The sequence below is a fragment of the Rhinolophus ferrumequinum genome, chromosome 13 (assembly GCF_004115265.2).
Source record: "Rhinolophus ferrumequinum isolate MPI-CBG mRhiFer1 chromosome 13, mRhiFer1_v1.p, whole genome shotgun sequence".
Classification (NCBI taxonomy): Eukaryota; Metazoa; Chordata; class Mammalia; order Chiroptera; family Rhinolophidae; genus Rhinolophus; species Rhinolophus ferrumequinum.
Window position 1 is genome coordinate 51,042,955 of NC_046296.1, and position 19,806 is coordinate 51,062,760.

Sequence of the window (19,806 nt, forward strand, 5' to 3'; positions counted from 1 at the left end):
CAGATAGAAGTTACAGGAGGGTCATCTTACAACAGGCATTTTTACTGAAATACTAAGGGTTTTTTTTTCCAATACGATCAGTTAGAAATACACACAAGATACTTAAAAAAAAAAAAAAAAAAAAAAGAGGAGGCCGGACAGGAGGCTCAGCCACTTGTCCAAGAGCAGCTGGGTCCCCCCAACAAGCTCACTGCTGAGGGTCCTGACGTTAGCTGGTTAGCCTCTGGCCTGCTCAGACTCCAAACGGTCATACAAAGGGGTCTAGCGACCAGCAAAAACAATAAACCACCCCCATAAACACACAAATACACAAAGTAGATCTGTTATGCAGTTTACAAGCACGTTCCCATCACACGGACAGATGATACAGGGGCGCAGATGAGAGGCGGACACGGAAACACAGAATTTTAAAAGGCAAGACCCCATCCACAAGGGAGGCACAGGATGAGAAATGCTGCTGTGAGGGAATGAGAGTCAGGAGGAAAGGCTCTCTGCAGCCAAAACCGAAGGAAAGGGAGAGCAAGAGAGAGAAACACCCAGCAGTGCAGGCTGCAGGCCTCTCCCACTTCCTCAAGGAGCTGGAAGAAGTTATTGCCATCAGTGTGTGTAACACAAGCAGACAACACAGAGGAAGGGAGCAGTGGGGCAGAAGGGAGGAAGGGGGAGAGGCAACTTCCCAAAACCAAATCCTGCTCATGTGTCAACAGCACACACTGGTCCTACTGCCCAACGTTCCCGAGAGCCACACAAACCTTGAGGTATTAAATACAACTCCACACTCCAGTCCAAAACCAGGGTCAACCTGGACTGACCAGAAACCCAAGGGGGCACGTGGGTGCCTTGGTTGGGCCAGTTCAGCCCCAGGGAGGCTCTCGAACCTCTTGGTGGCATAATCTGTTCTGAGCTGGAGATGGTTTGAAGAGTTTGTCCTGCAACCTGCTGCTCCTCGTGGTTCTGAACTATGAGAAGCAGCTCTCAGTCCAAGGCTCTTTCTCACGCAACTGTGCCCTTGCAGGGGACAGGTGGGGCAGGTGGGAAGGGAGGAGGACAACTGCTCCACGCTCCCTCACCACACCGTCCCCCCACCTGCATCCAGGAACACGCGGGGAGAAGCCAAGGATCTCATGACGCCCTTCAGTTTTAAACTTGATCCCCAGGCTGCTGCACGCGAGCCTCCTCACCCTCGTCTAACAATTCCCAGGCTTTGCCAGCTCTTGGGACCTGCAGTAAAGCTCACCTCCCCACAAGAAACAGAAAAAGCTTCCTCTGGTCTCCACTCAGCTCTCACCAGAAAAACAGGCCAAGAGCCCCCATGGGAGCGGGTACTGTGGCTGGTCGGGCTGGCTGGAACCCACTGCATGGCTGGGAGCCACCTTTTCCTGATGGCTGTGCCTGGGGGTGGGGGGCGAGGGGTGGGAAGGAGAAGGAAGGGCCAGCCGAGGATTGCCTGCCAGCTCTGCTAAGACAGAAAGCAAGTCTGGGAGGAACAATTGGGAAGGAACCTTCATGTCCAAGCGTCCACCTCGGTCCTCCAACAAGGGCAGGAAGTATTCTCACTACTCTCAAAAGGGCTAGGGGGCAAAAAGGATAAATCAGGGGAAAGAAGCTCAAAAGCCCTGCCTCTTAAAAGAAAATCTCCAGATTACCGCTGGTATGTGAACCTGCTAGAGCCGAGAGCAGAGGGTCCGTGGAAAAGGAATGGGAGGCCTTTTCCTTTCCCGAGCATCTCCTCCAGCTGGCTTTGCAGGCAGTGAGCTTCTACTGCACTGCTTTACCCGCGTCCCCTGAAACAGACAACACACCTGGAATAAAAGCAAAGGCTAGTGGTGGGGGAAGCCCGGGAGAGAGATGAAGATTTTGTTGTCTGACGCCCCAGCAGCCAGAGTGAATGCTCACTGAGCAGTACTTCCTGGCTGTACTTCTCTGCTCAATGTTTTCTTTAAAACGTGTATTTTCTCTTTCATCTCATGTTTGTGTTCTTACCTCAAATGTTCCTTGTTCGCCGTGCACATTCCCCCCGCCCCCCCACCCCCAGAGCCCACTGGAATCCCACCACGGCCTCGAGTTGCTTGAGTTCAGATAATGATCTCAAAGACGCACAGTTTCCCACCCCCCACCCCTGCTCGAAGCAGCTTCCTTTCTCAGAAGGCCTTGCAAAGTGTCCCAGAGGGCTCCACAGCCCAACACAGTTCAAGAAAAGAAAAGAAAAGAAAAGAAGACCAACTCAGTGATTTGCAGGTGCAAAAACGAAAGCCATTGTCTGACATTTCAGAACGCTTGTGGCTCACTCTCTTCTTCCATCACAATGGGAAAGAACACAGTTCAGGTACAAATGCTGTCTGCTGTGACCTGCCAGGCGTCAGCGAGGACTCTACTGCTCCTTGTTCTCTGGCGCTGTCTCTTCACAGTTGTCCTGCTCATCCTCCTGGACCAGGAACTCCTCGGGGGGCCATCGGAGCTCCCCACTCTCCACCTCCCCCTCTGTGGGCTCCACCACTATAGAGGGCAGACGGTCCTTCAGTTTGCAGCAACGGTCGAAATCTGACGGGTCGGGAAAGATCTGAAATAAAAGCAGAGCAAGCACCTAGTCACATACCGGTCTGAAAAGAGAAATTCCATTCCTTCATTTCACACACACATGCAGGACTGAGCACCTACTACATGCCCCGGACTGTGCTCCTCCTGGGGATCCTGCTTAGGGGTGGAAGGCAGGAGCCAGGGAGCAAATCTGGAGGCAACATGGGAAACCTCCCTCGAGGCAGTGCCATCAAGTCTAAAAGGTGGGGTGGCTCTGTTTGCACTTTTTGTTTCATTTTATTTTTAGATAAAAAGATTCAAAATCATGTCATCCATAGTACTGCGTTTCCCTGAAAATAAGACCGGGTCTTATATTAAGTTGTGCTCCAAAAGACGCATTAGGGCTTATGCTCAGGGGATGTCATCCAAAATCACATTAGGGCTTATTTTCCGGGGAGGTCTTATTTTCGGCGAAACACGGTAAGTCACATCTCTATCTGCAGCAAGCATTTAACTGCAGCAGCCCGAAGCATAGCCTGGAAATGGGTGCTGAAAGGAGAGTCAGACCCCCAGTTTGACTCCCAGGTCCCAATACCACCTGCCCTTCCAGTAGATGGTTCTCATCTCAGTGCAACTGTAAAGTCAAGGCCAAATAAGGGTTGAGGGTGGTCCCCAACCACAGGCAAGCTGGGAACAAAATCCCAGGCTTTTCCACTTGTAAACAACTCCTGATTCCTTGACAGCTCTACATCTGAGTTTATTTCTCTTTCTAGAGTCCCATCAATGAGGCTTTTTTGCATGCCTACTGTGTGTTCTGCCTGGAGTTGGAAGAAACCTCAAACTCTGGGCCCTCCGGCTATAAAGTCAAGGGCCACATCTGGCTCTGTGGATTCCCTTTGCTCACACTGCCCTGTGACTACAGGTGACCCAGTTCTATGCCCAGAAGCTTAAGTACTTAATTCGATGGGCTGCTGGTCCCTTGCCATTCACAGCCCTCGGTGACCCACCAGAGAGCCAGAAAGAAGAACCTCTGTCTGGGACACTGGGGCTCACAGAATCACAGGGCACCTTCAAGGCCATCTCTTCCAACCTCTCTATTTGATAGATGAGGAAACTGAGGCCCAGAGGGGTCAGGAGACTTGCTCGAGGTCACACAGCTTGTTAATGGTGAAAGAAAGGAAAGCAAAACCCGGAGTGGGTGGAGACGTACATTTGAAGAGATCCTGGGGAGTGCCCATACCTGGCGGAGACCCAGACAAGCCCATGGCAGCAGACCGGTGTCCTCTGTTCCCCAGAGGTAGAAGTGCTCGCCTACAAACTCAGGCCTTCCCAACTTCCGTGCTGTTATGAGGGTGCTTCATCTTACTGCACCCCAACCCCAAGCAGTGCTGTCCCAGTCAAATCACTGACCATGTCACAGGTCACCTGGGGCTGCTGGGAATCACGGGCCTCAACAAAACCTCCCCAATTCCTGCAGACAAGTGATTATTAACCATTTATCCAATAAAGCCCTATTGCTGAGGATTAAGTCTTAAGCCAGCTGCACAACCAGGCATCATTAAAGACTTAACAAGCTTTAAGAAAAGTATCATAATGGCAGCCAGGAGGAGAACAAGGCAGGGGAGGGGCTTAGGTGAAGGGGGATGAAAGAAGGCGTGGGGAAGGTTGACCGCCACTGCGGGCTTTGTCTTCTTGACGTGGCCAGACCTACAGTTCTGCCCTTGGACTGCGCTGTGCACACAGACCCACATGTACCGAGCAGGGAGAGGGCCGAGTGGCCTCCTTGGGCCTCTTGCCACGACTCCTCATGTGGAGCTGGAGCTCTTCCCTGTAGGTGACGAAACAAGGTGTCCCTCCAAGCATGAGCTTGGGATGTGAGCAAGGGGATCCCCAATGAGTGCAAAGCATGCTACAGTTTATACAGCTCTTTCAGACAGCATCTCCCTTGGGCCTCACCACCCCCTAGGAGCAGTGAGACTCTGAGGCTCTGAGAGTCACACGGAAGAGCCAGGATTCAAACCTGGATCTGCTTTTCCAGTGCCAGTGCCTTTTGAAAAATGAATGGATGCTACTGGGTCAACATTCCCATTTCACAGACAAAAAAAAAAAAACTGACCAGGGAGTGTGGGCAAGACTCTGGGCTTTAACTGCCTATTCAGCTGCTGGAGGCCCCAAGGTGACCCTCTGAGTGGCCAGGTCCAGAAGCTGAGCTTGCCAGTCAGAACAGTTATTCTAAATCTTCAGCACCTGAGACAAATATCAAGCGGAGATGGACACCTGGCCCAGGACAGACTTGGGCCCCGGTGTCCACCCTCTGACCTCAAGCCCAGGGCTGTGCCTCTCTTGTGACTCCCCAACTGAAGAAGGTGCCAGCTGGATTCTAACTATCTTGATCACCCAAGCTGAGGAAGAGTGAAAGGGACAAGCCAGCAGCAAGGCCAACAGGAGGAGGAGGAGGTCGGTAAAGGTGGAGAGCATGGAATTTTGTTTTGACCTGGGAATAGGTCTTTAACTAAAATTGGGGGGTGGGCGGATGTTAAAATATTGATGATAATGGATGCTATGCCGGGCATATTTGTTGAGCAGAATCTCAATCTTCACAGTAATCCTATGAAGTGTGTAATGGTATGAGCCCTGTTTTACAGAGGAAGAAACTGAAGCACAGAGAGGGCAAGTGACTTACTCGAGACCACAAAGCTAGGAAGTGGCTGGTAGGGAACCCAAACCCAGCCCTAAAGGACTTCAAGTGAGGTGTTCATTTGATAACACATTGTGTCAAGCCACAGACCCCAGATTCTCACTATGTCCTTGACATCACTTATAGAACCCTAGCCAAGTCCTCTCAATCACCTGTGCCTCAGTTTCTCCTTTTGAGAAGCATAGTGACCTTCTTAGCTCATTAGATGGGTACAAGGTCTTGGCAAATACAAAGATGATAAAATGCTTTGAGGACATACGCTAAATTTAAATTGGAATGTCCTTTTTGGAACAGTTTCAACAGGACTATGGTAAATATTCAATCTCTAAGCAAGAGGCAGCAATACTAACACAGTAATTAAAATAACAAAACAATGCCTTTCATACCAAGAGCTGCACAATTAAGTCTTTTAAGTCCTTGGGGGAAGTCTGAGCGTTGAACTTCTGATTCTGCTTAGTTGCCAGAGAACTTTGCTCCCTGAATTGTTCAAAGCAAGTACCATCCAAAAAAAAAAAAAAAAAAAAAAAAAAAATTTAACAAAGCCTGTTAATTACATTTTTTAAAAAATCACTATAATAATCTAACGCTTCCACCAGAAATTTTACTTTATTATCAGATAACACCAATTTATGCCTCTGAAAATTTTAGTTCTCTCCAAAGACAAACAAAAGGCACCCAGAAGCAAACAGCTTCTCATTTCCTTACACACAGACAGAAAGCCTTGAAAAGTATTGCTCAGTATTTTGCCAGCACAATCTTATCTACAACAGCTGCTTAAGAGGCTGACCCTAAAGAGGTCAAGATTTTTCCACTAAGTCATGCTTTTTAATCATCTAGGCAGCAGAAAAATGAGAGGTTGCAACTGTAATTTGACAGGGTGGGGAAGGCAGTGGAAAAAAGGACTCAAGTCAGACTTGCCAAGCACATGACAGGTACGGTTGAGGCAGCAGGCCAGCTTGGCATGCTGTTTGCCTGCAGGAACTGGCAGGGAATAAGGAACTGCCCCATTCCAAAAAGAAACTGCTTCTGGTTCAACCTCTTACCCCAAAGTGCCCCTTCTCTCGGACAAGAAAAAGGCAAAAAAAAAAAAAAAAAAAAGTCCTTTTCATTCTGTAGCAAAGGCTCTTGTTCAAGAAGTTGAGAAAGGATAATGGGGAGGGTCTGATCGGCATTTCTCACCCTCACCCCTAGGACAGGGCAGACCTAGAAGCATCCATGCCCAGCTGTGATTCTTTCAGCTCTGCCCCTTTCTCCCTCTGCCAGTACTGGATTCCACATCCAGCTGTCACATTTGGCGGTCAGAGCTGATGGCCTGGATGAAACTAATAGACAGCAAGTTCCCTCCTTTGTAAATGGAGTGAAGTTTTGAAGATCACACACACCAAGAATATTCCAGGTCCCATATGTCCCACTGTGTAGAAATAGCAGGCATTCGAACTTGGTAATGGTACATTTTATAGGAGACACATTTTCAGAGGTAATGCCAACAGGCCCTGACGTTTTGGGAACTCAAATGGTTTCACTTGAAAGGTCTTGGGAACTTTAGGAACTTCTACGAGAAAGAAACAGCCTGTGAAATGTAGTTTGGATGCCAATATACTAGAACCGTGTTTCCCCGAAAATAAGACCTAGCCGGACAATCAGCTCTAATGCATCTTTTGGAGCAAAAGTTAATATAAGACCCGGTCTTATATAATGTAATATAATATAATATAATATAACATAACATAACATAACATAACATAACATAATACCTGGTCTTATTTTACTACAAGACCCAGTATAATATAATATAATATAATATAATATAATATAATATAATATAAAGACCGGGTCTTATATTAACTTTTGCTCCAAAAGACGCATTAGAGCTGATTGTCCAGCTAGGTCTTATTTTTGGGGAAACACGGAATTTCTGGTTGTGTAGATCAGAGCTGTCCAATAGAACTTTCTGTGATAATGGAAATGTTTTCCATCTGTGCTGCCCAACAGTAGCCACTAGCCACGTGTGACTATTGAGCAATTGAAATGAGACTTAAAATTTTAATTTTCTTTCATTTTTATTAATATAAATTTAGGATATATGTAAACATAATATAAATTTAAATAGCTATATGTGGCTAGTGGCTACTGCATTGGACAACACAAACATAAATGTTTAAATATGAGGACAATGAAAGCAGGACTGTCCAGGAAAACTCAGGCTGTTTGGCTGATGGACCAAAACGGGCAGCCTCCAAGCAGAAGTCTGGGGTTGAGGGTGAGCCCCTTGGAGATGAGGAATTAGCAGGTTTTTTGCTGAAGTATAAAAGGTGCCTTAGTCAGCTCCCATTCTAGCCATGGATGGGAACTGAAAGGCAATACCAGGGCTCCAAAGGCCCCAAATTTGGGGGCCTAGCTATCAACTGTCTTCCTCTAAGCCAGGTGACCTAAACCTGGCTATCTGTGGTGGGGGGGGAGGAGAGGAGAGAGATGTCTGGCACACAGGATGGAAAATGTGAGTGATTCTGGTTGAGCAGCCCTCCCCTGTGTGCGTGCGTCCCTTAGCCATCATCCCCGACAAACAAGCTGAGCTGGCCACAAAGAGGGCGGAGGGCTCAGCAAAGAGCTGAGAGATGCTAATAAGGAAAGCGGACACCAGCAGGTGGAGGAGATGAAAGGCGGTTAACTGGACACAAAGGGCTAATTACCAGCTCCGCAAGCTGAGACTTTGGGAGCTTGGACACCCTGCTCCTCTCTGCTGGGATGGAACAGAAGAAAGAGGCGTGCTGGGGTGGGGTGCACAGGGGAGGTAGGGCAGAGGGCCTGAGATGAATAACCAGGCAGCTCCCCGAGGCACCGGGAGAGGTCTGCTTCAGTGTACAAAACTACGCAGTTACCTCCCCCTCTCTGGTTACAGACGGGGGAGAACAATCAACCTCCAACCTGCTATGGAAAATTGCCACTCCCACAGGTAGACCAGGAGTCTGAAAGATCTGGCTCTGACTTAGCCCCCATGTCATATTGTCTCCATGACCACGGTCAACTCAGTGTAACTTCTCTGAGTCTCAGTTGCCTCCTGAGTAAAATGAGGAAGGACTTTCCACTTTACAGTATTGTTGGAAGGATTCCCTGATACTGCATGTTGAGGGCCAGCACAGTCAGGCTCAAAGATGTGGCGGTCCATTCCCCTCCCCTCTACCCCCATGCAGCTATACAGTGGGATTAATGCGCATTCCTACCTTATAGGGATGGGAATTAAATACAGGTACGTGTAAACGTGTTCTGTAAACTTTCAATGCCTAGTGATCGTTCTTATTAGGTAAACCTGGGGTCTCCAAGGAGCATTTGGAGTGAGGGACTGGAAAATCAATAGTTATGGCTTGTGACAGGAGCAAGTGAGGAGCTGTCTTGGGCTTGCACGCACCAATTCTAGGAGAAGTGGGTTGACTTCATCACTTCCCTTCCAGTGCCTCTGTTTTCCAAGGGCATGGATTTGGCCGGCTGGGATGTTCGCCACGGCCAGTGCAGACCCTAGTCTTTCAGCGGAAGCCCCTGCAGCCGGAGGTCCTCCCATTATGCCCTCCCCCTGAGCCTACTGCAGGGCAAGTCAGACCCCTCCGGCCCCTCAACTTCCCAAAGTCTGAGTTTCTTATTCTTCCTGGAGAACAACAATGAATTGGCCCTGTGTGTTTATTCCTTGCAAGGAGGGGCTGGTTTATAACAATCGGCAGATCTCTACCAGCATCCTGCTTTCCAAGGGCCGAATGAATGAGTAGCAACCAATTCAAATAAAAAGTACACGTTGTTTTTTACGCCCCAAGAGTAAGTGAAGGCAAGAAATATGTTCTTCGAAATACTTGACTCCTGCCATCTTATCATCATCATCTTTTGCATTTTAATGACTTTTCAAAATGAAATGTGGCTGGTAAAACCAGAAAGAACTATACAAAGGGGCAGAGTGGCTATTGATTGGATTCAGAGAGAGAATAACATTCTCCAGTCTCCATTCAGATTTGAGTTCCCTAGTTCTTCACCCTGGAGACTCTCATGTCGCTCAAATATCCCCTGGACTGGGGCTGTGGAATACCCACCTCGCCATCTCCTGCTCTTCTCTGGTATCTTTAATCCTACAGGAGACTTGAGCAGAGATTTGAGGCTTTGTAACAACTGTTGGATCTCCTTCCTTTAGATTAAAGATTCTTAAGTCTCTGGCCTTGAAACTTAAAAGAAAAGGAAATCCTCTGGATAAGCACATCTTTCATAAACATCTCTCAAACACACACCCATCCTGCAAGTCAAGAGTTCCAAATTCCAATTAATTAGCACTAATTAGTGCTGACAATTCTGGGACTGGTCAGCTGATGGGGATTTTGGGAAGTTCAAGAATGCTTCTCAAAGTTCTCCAGGGTGAGAAAAGACGGCAGTTACTGGCACAGATGATTCAAATACCTGCAACCTACAACTATGTCATCATTGCCCTTTGGAAAGAAGACATGCTTCCCAGCCGCCTCTGGGGAGGACAGATCCCTCTCTCTATCCTTCTCCATTGATGCTACCCACATGTCCCACAGACACACCTCCACTCAGAAAGCCCAGACTGACATGCCCGCCATTTTTAACCATTCCCTCATTCTACATCTTGGCTGAGCAAATGAAGATTCAAGATATCAAATCTTGAATCTTTAGCCTGGTTCCACAGCCATCTCATCCTTTTCTGAAGTTCCCTTCCTAACCCGTACCACACGGCTTCCAAACATGGAAACAACTCTTCCAAGTGTCTAGGACTTCCTTACAGCCCTGCCCCATGGCCTTTGCTCAGCCTTCAGTCACCACCACCTCTGCAGCACATGGCCAGGCCAGTGAGCCTGCTTTGGGCCTTACGCTCTCTCCTGATGCTCGTGACCTTGCTCAGGTTCACCTGACCTATCTAGACTCGGTGTCATCCTAGGGTTTTCTCCAGACTCAGGCAGCTTCCTGTCTTCACCTGTATACCTCAGGGTGAGAATTCTCTAGTCTACTGTTGCATTTCCACCTTCCCACCATCTGTGAAATATCTCCACTTGGATGAGATCCATCACCTCCCATTCACCTTGTCCCAAAGTGAGGTCATCAGCAAATTTACCTGTCTTTCTTTAAGTTAAAAACTTTTTTTCCTCCCAAACAGGAAGACTTGCTTGATAGTAGGTCCTATAAAAGAAGCCTGGAGATTATAGTTGATCACAACTGCAGTACTGATGCTAAAAAAACTGAAGCAAACAGGGCTATATTCCTAGTGGTCACTCATATCATGGGGGCTGTCTAAGCTAACAGGGAGATAGGGTCCTGCTGTCCTCTGAAAAGACATGTTCTGGTCAGCCTAGTGCAGTGCTTCTCAAAGCTCAAGTCCCAAGGTCCTTTCAGAGAGGAGGTGTCCATGGAGTTAGATATTTTCTTAATAATACTAAGATGTTATTTGCTTTTTTTACTGTGTGTTGACACTTGCCATTAATGTTATAAAAATCAATGGTGGGTAAAATTGCTGGCACCTTGGCGAAAATTAATGAATGCAGCGGCAGCAGACTATACTCGTATCATTATCTTCATTCCCACCTCACGCTCAAGGTTAAAAAAAACCACTTAATATTCGTGATGAAGCAGTAAAAATTAATTTTTATAAATAATGACTCTTAAGTGCATGTTGTCTTCAGATTCTTTGTGATGAAATGGAAAGTCAGCAAAAAACACTTGTGTTGCGTATCGAAGCACAGTGATTACCTCGAGGAAAATAAAGCACTTACGTGACTGAGTTGCAAGCTGAACTAGCCAGTTTTTCCGTGTAATACCATTTTTACTTAAGAGAATGACCACTAAACTATGGTTATTCAGACTTGGGTATTTGGCAGACATGCTCTCAAAAATGAGTAAAACGAGCCTGTCACTTCAAAGAAAATGAGTGACGGTATTTGTTATCAATGATAAAAATAGAGCTTTCAAGCAAAAATCAGAAATTTGGAAAACTTGTATCAACCACGGTAAGCTTGACAGTTTCCTAATACTTGAGGAATTTCTGATGAGACCAGCGGAGATATTAACAAATATGATCTTTTTTTATATTATATAATGAAATGTGTCAACATCTGGAAGATCTGCATAATTCAGTGAACATGTATTTTCCAAATGATCAATGCACCACATTATGAAACCAAGCGTGGGTAAAAGATTTATTCAAAGTGCAAGACAGACTAATAGATTTTAATGTAAGAGTACAGGAAGTTCATTGATAAGGTTTCAGATTCCACATTGCCACTAACCTTTAAGAAACTACTATTTGCTGAGTTTTGGTGAAATACCAAAGAAAATATATGAAAAGGCTATTGAAATATTTCTTCTTTTTCTAACTGCCTACCTGCAATAGCCCAGACTTTCTTCATTCATTTCAACCAACACATACCACAACAGACTGAATGCAGAAGCAAATATGAGACTCCAGCTGTCTTCTTTTAAGACAGATATCAACCAGATTTGCAAAAATGTAAAACAATGCCTTTCTTCTCACTAAACTTTTCTTGTTTTGGAATATAGGATTGTTGTTATTATAAACTGTTATTTATATTAACATGTAATGGTTTTATTATTTTTAAAGGAATTGATAAATAAAAATTTTAGAAGGTATAATCCATAAAAGATATAATCAAAAGACATAATCCACATAAACAAATATCTCTGGGGGTCCTAAAACATTTTTAAGAATGTAAAAGGGACTGAGACCAAAAAGTTTGAGAATCGCTAGCCTAGAGAAAAAAACACCCTCAGGATGATGGTAAGTCAAGGTTGAAGGTCAACGTATTTTAAAACTGGAAAAGATTTGAGGGGAACATAAAAACTGCTGTCAATATCTGAAAGGCGGACATAAGGAAGAGAGATTTTTAAACTCCAGGGGCCAATCTAGGATCAGCATGGAGAATTTCACCTCATTATACAAAGTTCTAACAAAAATGGTACAAGCAACTCTCCCTTACAGACGGGGACATCAAGGCCCAAAGAGGTGATGTGAGTTGCCTGATTAGGATAAACCCAAGATTAGAAACCAGTTACCCAAATCCGTGGTCCATAATCCTGCTGTGGTGAGAGGATCTGAGCTCCGTGTCACTGGCAGCGTCCAAAGAACAACTAGGTGACCCAATGCCCTGCTACTAGAGGGCATTCTCACATCTGATAGGGGACAATCTCCAAGGTGCCCTTCCATCCTGAGATGCTCTGGTGCCACAGTTTTGATTCCAAAAAAAGTGTGTATGTCCCAGGTCTCCAAACTTTTTGTTTGTGTACTCCCTAAAGGAATTTTGAAAAACTGTGTCTCCTTTCACATGTTTTTAAACTGATATCCTTCTGATACATTATAAATATTAACATTTTAAAATAAGACTTTTATACCATTCTTTTCAAAGGACTCAGAGGCTTATCAATGTCATAGTGATTTGATATCAACATCACCTATTAAAAAAAAAAAGACGCACAAACAAGCTCTTAAGTCAAATCTGATTCCTTTCTTTATCTGAAACTGTATTTCTAGTGTACTTCCCTATAGGATTTTTCCTCATGTATTTTTATGTTTGAAAGTGTTTAGTCATTAGCTTTCCATACTTCTCTGTAATAAAAAGATGTGTGTATGTCTGTATGTATGCATGTATATATGTATGTATATAAATTGACATTTATAGTTTTATGTCTCATGACCCTAAGGCTTGTTAAAAACAAACAAACTCTGGATTGGCTTATTGTAGCTATTACTACATAACCAATCAATAAACATACCACAAATAATTATGAAACACAATGGTCCATTTTCTGAGATTGGTTTCTTAATGTGATCAATGGGTGGGATTTATGGAGCTTTCTAGACAGTAACATCTTCAATGGTCCATTTGATGTCCCCAAAGTTTCTATATCCTGGGAAAAAGCACTTTAAAAGATTCAGGGAGGCAAGAGGCAGGTCCTTCTCTGATAAGAGGGAGGAGGGCAATTGTGACAGGAAAGGTACGAGCAGAAAAGTGGTGAAGCCTGCCTTCAGGAAATGCAATTTTAGAAAAGCAACAGAAGGAAGTTGAAGATGTGGAAATTGATTTTCCAAAAGTGCTCTCTGCTGTCATATCCCTTGGAAAGTTTCCGTGAACCCTAGGGGCAGCTGTCCTCCGGTTTTAACACTTTGTTAAAACGTGAAGTAGTATATACATAGAACTTATTAAAAAGTAATTTGGCACGAATACCTCCAATAGTAGGATGCCAAGAATACAGACAGGAAGGATCCTCAGCTGCCATATCCAAGTGGGCAAATGACCAAAGAAATACAGATACCGTAATTTAGTACTTGCTAATCTTTAAGAACACTTCTATCCAAGAGGATACATTCAACTCTTGAAGAAAAAACACTCCTTCATGGTAACAACAGTGACGTCAGCCTCTGGAAGTCGAACACCACGGTCATCCTTCCTTCACACCCAAGCACACATTATGGCTCAATTATATTTTTCCTTTACTCACTTGCTTAAAACATTTTTTTTTAAATGAAACTATCACTACATAAATGGAAAACTAATATTACTTATCATAGGTAGTAACCATAAAAACACACTAACGTTTGTACAGCCTGTCTGTGTAACACCTCAATTAACTTTTTCATCTGTCAGAAGTATGTGGACCCTCCTGGAACAATGGCCTGGGCTGTTGACGTGTGGTAAAGCACCTGGAGCCTTGCAGAGTTGTTGGGTAGAAGACCCTTGAGCCCTGGGCCCAAGACTTCCATCACGTTCAGATCTACTTCCAAGAGCCCTGTAGCCTTGATTTCAGGGAAGCAATATTTTTAAACCATGACCATTCCATAAGCCAGACCTGGAACCCCAGGAAAACCAAGATGGCTCAGGGGACTAAACGTGCATCTGTCCAACCTTCATGGGTCTCTAGGTTGAGGCGACTTCACTGGTCTTCCTTAAGGTCACACGATGCTCCAATGTCATTAATAGAATAAAGGAGATAAGTAGGGAACCATATATATATATATATATATATATATATATAAAATACATATAAATGTACATTTGTAATCCACAGAGTATGTCAACATACCCACTGTAGAACAAGAATACGATCACCAGCTATTTTGTAATGCTGGCTAATTGCCTAAACATCACCAATTGTTATCATCTCAAAATAAGCAATTAACAAACTAGAAGAGATGTACAACATCTCCTAACCACTTTAAAATAACCCAACACCTTTCTGACTCAATCTACGAGGCTCCTCCATTATTCCATCTCTATGGGCTTTATACCCCTGAGAGTCTATTTGCTAGAGCTTTCAATGCTGGGAGCTTATATTTTGATACTCTTTTATTTGTTTTCTGTTTTTAAGATAAGAAATAATCAAGAGGCTTAATGAGGTTGAATCTCTTTAAATCAGTAACTCCACTTCCAGTAATTTATTCCAAGGAAACGAAGCAGACCTGTGTGGAGATTTACATAAAATGAGGCTCAGAGCAGTATTCTTTGTAAGAACAAAATATGCCACATCCTAAATATTCAGCAATAAAAAGTGGTATATAACAAAATGAAACGTCACTTTACAAAGCAAACCAAATGACAGGAACAGAGTCACAATATTATAGCAAGTGAAAAAAAGATTCACTATGGCATAGACAGTGTTATCGCAATTTAATCTTTTAAAATATAAATGCATAGAAATACACTGGGAGTAAACATACCAAAATGTTCAGTGATAGGAACATGGGGTTTTTTTCCCTTTGTACTTTTCTGTATTTTCCTAAGTTTCTAAAAGGAATAAATATTACCATTGTAATTATCACACACACACACACACACACACACACACACACACACACACACACCTTTGGGAAAGCCAAGGGTGCCTCTCAAATCTAGGCTGAGCAAGTGTTTCCACTCTCCAAAGCAAAGGCAGCGGGTGAATTCAAGGTATACTATTAATTCTGCCTGGGAACCACCTTCAGATGCAAGTTTGGAGAAAGCCAGACCTGGAGACCAAGCACCTCTGGACTGAGGTGTGTGAATGCCCTCCTTGCTCAGGACAATTCTACTGTGAGGGATCCAGAACCTTCTTTTCCATTGGCTCCAATAAAATTCCTGATCGAGACGCAAGCAGTCGATGCTGCTTCAGCTAAATGCTTGGGTGCCTCTTCTGTACAGTTTACCCAAAAAAAGCTCCTGACAGAGGCAATTAATCCTAGTGGAGACGGGGCTAAGAGAGCTCCCAAACATCCCTTGAGGTCAAAGTGCTAATTGGACAACAGTCTGGAGAAACTTTTGGCTAATTTTATTATTTTTTCAAAGGCAGATCTGTGCGATAAGGGGCCGTTCCCTAGCCAAGGAATGAAGCAGCAGACACAGGACTTGATTTACTGAGAAAGAACCCTCCTGAGCTGGGCTCAGGGACAAGGAAAGGTGGCGAAGTGAGAGGCAGGAGGTGGCACAGCAGCTCAGAGACTAGGAAGGAGTAAAGCCCCGTCAACTGAGCTCTGTATGAATGAGGGCCTGTTTTCATATCCTCCGAAGATTATTTCAGGACTTGGGCCTGAAAGATCATTTCAGGACATTCCCTAGACACCCAGGAATAGCTCTTGGCTCCGGTCACAAGATTCACCACCCAAACTCATCCCGTTTCCTAATGGTACAATTCACCTTTCTATCCAACTTGGGAGACTGGGTTGACATAGAGAAAATACTGATCCTACAAAAATCTACACCAACGATAGTCAAGGTAGAGGTATCGTTCTCCGTGCAGGAAAGGGCAGGAGGAAGCGTCCAACAACGTGGCTCAGCACTCAGGGAGCAACTATTGTGGGACATTGTGTCCAGCATTGTAGGAACAAAGCACAGCCTAAGGCACAGACCCTGCCCTGGGAGTGATGAACACACAAGTGCTTGAGAGGCATCAGGCCTAACACAGGCCCTTTGAGAAAACTCGGGTTGTATGGTCCTAGTGTGTAATGTGTTGGCTAAGAAAGTGAAGAAAGCTTGTTCTCTCCCTGGCGGGGCTACAGACTCACTGCTGTGACCACGGTGTGTGTGCTGGGGGGGAATCCCCACAGGAATAATTCCAGCCCTCCGCAGGCCCTAACCCAGGGGCATTCCGAAATGGTGAACACAATGTTTGTGTCAAGGCTTTGGGCCTGGGAAGGAAGGTGCTGGATCCCTCATACAAAGTAGACTTGATCCGCACAAAGCATACACTAACGCAAAAGGAGGCAGTGTGTGCAGACCAGCGCCACTCAAAGAAACAAACTCCTTGTGCTTCTTCTGAACCACATGGCCCTAACTGTCTGTTTTGTATCATATGATTATGATTTGTACCAAGGAGGGAGCGGGGTGAAGGGAGAAGGGGCAGGAGAAAGAAAACTTGTGATTCCAGTAACATGTCGTGTCCAGGGCTAGACGTCTCCTGCCAAGCACTTTGGAATTTTAGTTTTATGTCTCTCCGGGGACAACTGAGGCTTTTTAAGTCTGATGTTGTGAAAGATGGTTTCCTGGTGACCCTGGGACTTCCATGCGGCCGCTCAGCAGAATATGTTGGGTACCACAGCCGGGGGGTAACCAATGGGACAAGGCGCGCGAGAAGGAAGAGACGAAGGTAATTGATGAGTGAGGACCAGCATGGCCTCGCGAGCAGGGGCTTGTGGGAGATGGTGGCAGGGACACAGAGCAGGAACCTCTCTGAGCGCTTAACCCGGGGAAGGAAACTCAACCCATCACTTATTTCAACACGTGCATTTCCATAGGTGGGAACTGCACAGGGAAAGCCAGGCTCAGGGCATGTTCGCTGAGGAAGGCTCTGCATAGATGGGAGTGAAGACCAAATGCCGCCTGACTTCAGTGATCAAACCGAGCCTGTTCTTTGACCGAGGAGTTACTACTTCTGATAATGAGTGGGAACGGGGAGAGAAAGGAGCTGGCTACTGTTGGGCCGGGGAGCTAGAAGAGGCTGAGAGACCCTGCCCAGGGAGAGGTTAGCTCTCAGCTAGCACAGTGCTTTGGACCTGTCCTGAAGCAGAGCTAGAACCAAGACCCTTGTCCTGCCAGAAACAAATGGCAGGACTGTGGCAAGCAGCGGTCACCCTCCACTGTCCCTCCTCCCGACTGCATAAAACGCCAGGAGATGCCTCCCTCCTGTCCTGGGAAATGCGGGGGAAGACGCAGGGAAGCTCTGAGCTCTGTGGATCAAAGGGAAGGCACGGGGCAGGAGGCACAGTGGCACGTGAAGCCCGAGCTCCGTCTGGTTTCTAGCACGTCCTCTCTGGCTTTCCTGAGAAGCAGAGCCCGCTGCTGTGTGACTGGTAGAGGAACGTCAGATGGTAGGCGTACGTGACCGAGAACAGCAGAAGGAATACAAAGGGCAGCCCATGAGGGACATGTGTGCTGCTCAGAAAGGAATTTAAAGAGCCTAGGGAAGGATGAAGTTATCAGATCTTGGTCTAGATGCTTTAGAAAGGACAGTTTTAAATGCAAACCAAGGAGCCGTATCTCTATCTAGAACTTAGCGAGGGCGATAAAACTGCAGAAGCGTCAGCATGCTGTGCTGGGGCCCTTGGGTTGTGGCATCGTCAGTGTCCCCAGGCAAATAAATGCCCAGGACTCTTCCCCATTCAGGATCCAGGCCAATCAGGGGCAGCATTCAATCAAGGAGACCCAGTCAGAGAGGCATTCCAAATGCCACATTCTTAGAACCCCTGGAACCAAGGGAGAGCCCTGCAAGGCAGCCACTGACCTGCTTCCTTGAATCAGGAAAAGGAAGAAGTCCTTAGGCGGCAGATATTCCTGTCCCAAGGGCAGGAGAACAGGAGGCCCCCAGGTGCAGTGTGGCGAGAGAGCTATAGCCATCAGAGCCCTAAATGTCCTCACGGAGACCTCCCACTCAGCTCCAGGGAGCTGGCTGCCACCCACAGCCCGCCCAAAGTGTACTCAGACTTTCTAGTAACCATTTACTCACCCACTCGGCGGGTGTTATAATTCATGCCAAGGGAGTGTGCAGACATGGATTTCATGTACTGATTCTCTAAATAAATGTTAAGACAAAACAAGGCATTGGCTCTGTTGATTTTTATACAGGCTCACAAAATGCACTAACTTCCTAAGCACAAGAGACAGGGCTTACCTGGGTCTTTCAGGGAATAAAAAGGCATCTATGTGAAGCTGTGACAGGCATGAGCCTAAGGAGGCCCTTCACAGACCCTACAGCAGAGGTGAAAGTGGCCAGCTTTAGAATCAGGAGGCTGGACTTCCCTGAAACCACCGCCATCACTGAGGGCCTGCTCTGTGACGGTCCTGAGCCAGCAGGCACATTGGGTTGGGGAGGGGTGCGACAGGGGTGATGGCTGATGGGCACAAAGAGGGTAAGAAGAAATGTCCTGCCCTCGGAGACCTGGGCAGGGAGAAGGTAAGGCAGGACCCAAAGCCTCCACACCTAGCACAGCATCATTTCAGAGCACAAAATGTCACAGGTGTTGAAAGAGGTCACATCTGGGGCAGAGAAATCAGGAAAGCTTCACCCTTGGCAGGTCTGGACGGTGGGGAATGACCAACAAAGTCCAGTGTGCCTATTTATTTTACGACCTCGTTTCAAGGTCAAACGACAAGCCTGAGATTCTATTCCATCTGCAAAGTTGGGACTGATGTCTCCTTCCCACTTTTGGTTCCTTGGAAAAGCAGGTCTCGGGAAAAAGCCATGTACTATTATTACCCTCAGGCAGAACGCCAAGAACAGAGCTCTGAGCTCTCCCGTCCCCAGATCTGCGCCCAGCCTGAGCATGCACAGCGGACGGGCTCCAGCCAATCCCCAGAGCTCTGGTGGGAATGTGTTTAATTGGATGGCACTAGCTTTGAGTGAGTATCAGTCCTACGGCAATAGTCAGGCCAGTTCTCTGCAGAGCCCTGCACCTGAGCCAAGAGGGATCTGAAGGAGGTGCCCTGTCACAGTCCTAATTTTCTTTCAAGTCCCAGCCCCAGTTTGACCTCCTCCCAAGCTTTCTCCTTGCCACCCATACCTGGATTGACCACGGCGTTTGCATCGCTCCACCAGACTGCCTGTGTGCCAGTTGTTAGGTACCTGCTGACTTCGCACATGAGCCCGGAACCCAAGCTGTGCAGACACCAAGCACAGCACACCACGCATAGCAAGTGGCCAACGAATGCTGCTTGGTTAAAGATTACAGCCTCTCCCTTCTCCTCTTCAGGCAACCAGAAGAGCTTTCTGAAATCTTGTGACAGATTGCTTTGAAGTTGCAGGTGAGATGTTTTGGAATCGGATAGTGGCTCCAAGCCAGGCAGCAGGGACAAGATTCCTGAGGGGCTCTGAGAAGTGGGGGGACCCTCAGCCCAGCACCACAGGGAAGATTTGAGAGCCTCTTTCTCAGGCAGCACTGAGAAATTTCAGGAGCCCAGAGGTGATTTTATTTAGCTCCTGCCACTGCAGCCCCAAATCAGCTTTCCTCACCGTGCAGTGCTACATGCAGCCCCTTCCTCCATTGTCACCTGCCCTCCCACTCAGACCCAGCAAAGCAGCCTGAAGGACTTGAAGGGCTGAGAAAAGTGCTCTGTAGGACCTGGCCC

At 46.3% G+C, this 19,806-nt stretch overlaps 1 protein-coding gene across 2 annotated transcripts in view; it reads right to left on the reverse strand.

Annotated features, from left to right (window-relative positions):
* Positions 1-279: 279 nt before the first annotated feature.
* Positions 280-19,806, reverse strand: part of LBH (LBH regulator of WNT signaling pathway) — a 29,475-nt gene continuing 9,948 nt past the window's right edge. For both annotated transcript variants that reach the window (XM_033125239.1, XM_033125238.1), the window contains exon 3: positions 280-2,560. In XM_033125239.1, coding sequence (XP_032981130.1) covers positions 2,372-2,560 — 189 coding nt within the window. In that variant the 3' untranslated portion in view covers positions 280-2,371. The remainder of the gene's footprint in view (positions 2,561-19,806) is intronic.